Raw genomic sequence first — 4135 nt, 5'->3', positions numbered from 1 at the left:
ATTTTATTTTCACAATGCTACTGTGTTAGAAATATTGATATCTCCACAATGGAAAATACTATGCACATCCAGAGAAGGAAGTATGGAGTCTGTAGATCAAAGCATAGTATTTTCACTTTTGCTTCTTTTTTAGTGACTTTTCTCTTTTGTTGTGTTTCTTCTTTCACCACATGACTAATGTGGAAATGTTTGATGTGATTGCTTGCTTTCTTGAGTTGGGGTGATGGGATGGAAAGAAGGAGAAAAACTATGGTACTCAAATTTTATAAAAAATGATGGTTGAAAACTATCTTTACATGTAATTGGAAATATTAAAGTAGAATTTCAAGAAAAAAGTATTGAAATTTGTGTTTCATTCTCTTTTCTTTTTAGTAAATAATTTATTTATTTTCACTTTTCTACAATCACTTCCATAAATCTTAGATTTTCTCTCCCTCCCTTCCACCTCTCACCCTGAGACGACATGCAATCTTAAATGGGTTCTACAGCTACATTGTTTTCCATCACATTTTCACATTAGTCATATTGCATAGAAGATTTTTTCCCCCCACATCTCAGGTTTCTTTTTTCAAGATGATAGAGGAGTGGTCTCAGCCCTTTCCAAGTTACACAAGTAGAGGGAATGACCAGGGCCCAGAACGGAGCCTTTCTGGACAAACCGAGCATGGCTCAGATGTCATCATTCATCATGGCTGCGTATTCTTTCTGGTTCTCAACAAGCTTCAAGAATACTTTGTACTTTTTGCCATAAAATCTCTTCTCCTCAGGTCTGGGGAACACAACTTTCCCAACTTTTCCCATTCTTTCCATTGCCTCCTTCAGCATAATGCTTGCCATGGACTGCTCTGTGCCTGGACTGAAGTGAAGTCCCTCGAGGCACAGGCTCCCAAGATAGCAGCCCCAACCAAGACAGACTCCACCTCTTGGGAAAGGACGATGGGTAAGCCAGTGATGTCAGCATGCATCTGCACAAAAAGAGGGTTCTTACTGAAACCCCCACAGAGAAACAAGGTGCTGATGGGATGACCAGCTGCCTCCATGGTCTCCAGAATGTGACAGGTGCCAAGAGCAATGACTTGAACTGTGGCCAAGTAGAGAAGAGCCAGATCATCAAGGCTGTGAGACAGTCTCAATCCTGTGACCATGTCCTTCAGTGTCAGGTCTGCTAAGGGAGATCGGTTGCCATGGAAATCTGACCAAACATGTAAATCAACAGTGAGAAAACCCACAGACAGAGACTTTTATTGGAACCCAGGTGACTATTCAAATATGTATAGATACTTTGGAATCTGGATCCTGCCTTTGCTTGCAATTCAGGGTAGGCAGCATGTCCCTGGACCACATGCTCTATCAGTTTTCCAGTAACACTCTGTCCTCCTTCATTTAGCCAAAATCCAGGAACTACAGCTGAGAAGTAGGGGCCCCAAATCCCTGGCACAAAAATGGGGTTTTGGCTGATTCCCATGTGACAAGAAGATGTTCCACAGATCACAGCCAGATGAGAGGTAATTGGCTGATTTTCACAGGGCAGGTTATACCCTTTCACATCTGCTCCAATCACTCCTAGTCCTCCAGCATCGGAGTCAATCAGTGATGCTGCCACAGCAATCCCTGCAGGAAGGCCTAGTTCCTTAGCAGCCTCTGGGGTGAGACCCTTACCAAGAGGATCTCCAGGAGACAGCACTTGGGTTCTTATTTTGCTGTAATTATCAGCCACAAAATCTTCCAAATTGATCATCATCCAGAAGCTGTCATCCCATCCACTGTCTGCAGAATAGGTCCATTTGCATACCAAAGAACAAAGAGATCTGGCTATGACACTGGTTGCCTTCCATGATAAGAAGTCAGGCACATCAAAAGTGTCTCACCTTATCCCAGCAAGACTTTCTCAAGTTCTCCTTTAGCCAGAGAAGTTTAGGAGGCTGCATCTCTACGGACATCACCCCTCCAACAAATTTCAGAACTCCATGTCCAGTTCTGTTGATTCTCTCTACTTGACTGGTTGCCTGGTGGTCCATCCACATGATGATATTTCTATTGGAGTCTCCTTCCTTGCTTACTGGTAATGGTTGGAACTGCTCATCCAAGACAACCAGTGAGCATGTGGTATCAAAACCAAGTCCTCGAATCAAAGTAGTATCTATTCCTTGTACCACTTTCTTTGTGACAATGCAGCATGCAGCCCAAATGTCGTCAGAGAATTGTTCGTGATGGTCTGTGTGAGGTTCCCACTTTTGGATGGGGTATTCTGCATAAGCAGCAAGGGTACCCTCCTGGCTGACTAAAGCTGTCCAGCCACTGCCTGTTCCCACATCAATACTCACGTAGTAATTCACCTTCTCCTGCTTTCCACTGGCCATGTTATGGGAACCTACTGTAAAGAAGAACTCCCAAAAAACTCCGGAGCATCAGAAGCCACAGAACAACGAAGTGGAGGAGACCCCCACTCCAGAGAGACCCGAAAAACTGATGGGAAAGGTCCGTGGCCCACCGGCCAAGGAGCAGAGGCCAGCCCCACTCCAGCCACAGCCACCGAGAGGAGCAGATCCAAGCAGGCTTCAGGGACAGAACCTCCAGCAGCAGCACAGGTCCCTCAACGAATAGGAGCCAAAGGTCAGTGAGAAGGTCCCCTCGGCCTGCCAAGAGGGGAGTGGGGTGTCCCCACAACCCAGGCCCCCTCAGGAGGCAGCAGTGCATGGGGGCTCCCAAAGCAGTCAGTCGCATAGAAGATTTAAAATGAACGGGAGAAACCATGAAAAAAAACCAAACCACACCAAAGCAAAATACAGGAGAAAATATTCAGCTTCATTTCATATTTGGATTCCATAGTTTTTTCTCTCGATTTGGATGTCATTTTGCCTCAAGAATGCTTGGGAAATATTTTAGGTCCTTGTATTGCTGTGAAGGGCTAGGTATACCAGAAACAGTCCTCACAAAGTATAGCTGTTACTGTGTACAATGTTCTCCTGGTTCTGCTCCTTTCGCTCAGCTTCTGTTCATATACGTCCTTCCAGGCCTCTGTGAAGTCTTCCTGTTCTTCATTTGTTATAGCAAAATATTATTCCATTACATTCATATACCACAGTGTTTTCAGTCATTCCCCAGTTGATGGGCATCCCCTTGATTTCCAGTTCTTGGCCACCACAAAGACAGCTGCTATAAATATTTTTGTACTTTTACCCATAAATGGGACTTTTACCCATTTTTATTATCTCTTTTGTATACAGTCCTAGAAGTGATATTGCTGGGTCAAAGAGTATGCACATTTTTGTAACCCTTTGGACACAGTTCCAAATTGCTATCTGGAGTGGTTGGATTAGCTCACAGCTTCACCAACAATGAATTACCCTTCCAACTTTCCCACATCTTCCCCATCAGTTATCATCTTCTTGTTTTGTCACTGTAGCCAATCTTATAGTTGTGATGGTACTTCAGAGTTGTTTTGATTTGCATTTCTCTAATCAGTAGTGATTTAGAGTAATTTTGCACATGGCTATAGATAACTTTAATTTCTTCCTTTGAAAACCACCTGTTTGTATCCCTTGTCCATTTGTCAACTGGGGAATGACTTGTATTCTTGTACATTTGACTCAGTTCTCTATCTGTTTTAGAAACGAGGCCTTTATCACAGACGCTAGTTGCAAAAATTCTTTACCGGTTTTCCACTTTCCTCTTAACCTTGTTTGCATTGGGTTTGTTACCGCAAAAACTTTTTAATTTAATGTCATCAAGATTTTTTATTTTGCAGAGCATAATGTTCTCTATCTCTTGTTTGGTCATACATTTCTCAGTTCTCAATAAATCTGACAAAGACACGATTTTTTGCTCCCCTAACTTGTTTTTATTATCGGTCTTTATACCTAGACCATGTATCCATTTGAACTTTATTCTTATTTATGGTGTCAGGCATTGATCTATGCCCAGTTTCTGCCACACTATTATCCAGTTTTCCCAGCAGTTTTTGTCAAACAGTAAGTTCTTATTCAACAAGCTGAGGTCCTTGGGTTTATTAAGCAGTAGACTGCTTGATAGACAGTATTGACTACTGTGTCTCGAGTACCTGACTTTTCCACTGGTCTTCCCCTCTGTTTCTTAGCCAGTACCAAGTGGTTTTGATGATTGCTGCTTTATAATA

At 42.8% G+C, this 4135-nt stretch overlaps 1 protein-coding gene across 1 annotated transcript; it reads right to left on the bottom strand.

Moving 5' to 3' along the window:
- Positions 1–588: 588 nt before the first annotated feature.
- LOC140499591 (FGGY carbohydrate kinase domain-containing protein-like) lies at positions 589–2366 on the bottom strand. Its single transcript, XM_072601215.1, is given in 4 exon segments — positions 589–816; positions 852–1243; positions 1246–1859; positions 1861–2366. Coding segments are annotated over 4 exon segments (1653 nt in total). The 5' UTR covers positions 2361–2366; the 3' UTR covers positions 589–669.
- Between the last annotated feature and the right edge of the window lie 1769 nt (positions 2367–4135).

The sequence above is a fragment of the Notamacropus eugenii genome, chromosome 4 (assembly GCF_028372415.1).
Source record: "Notamacropus eugenii isolate mMacEug1 chromosome 4, mMacEug1.pri_v2, whole genome shotgun sequence".
NCBI lineage: Eukaryota > Metazoa > Chordata > Mammalia > Diprotodontia > Macropodidae > Notamacropus > Notamacropus eugenii.
Note: the sequence above shows the minus strand (reverse complement) of the source record. Positions and strands in the feature narration are given on the sequence as shown.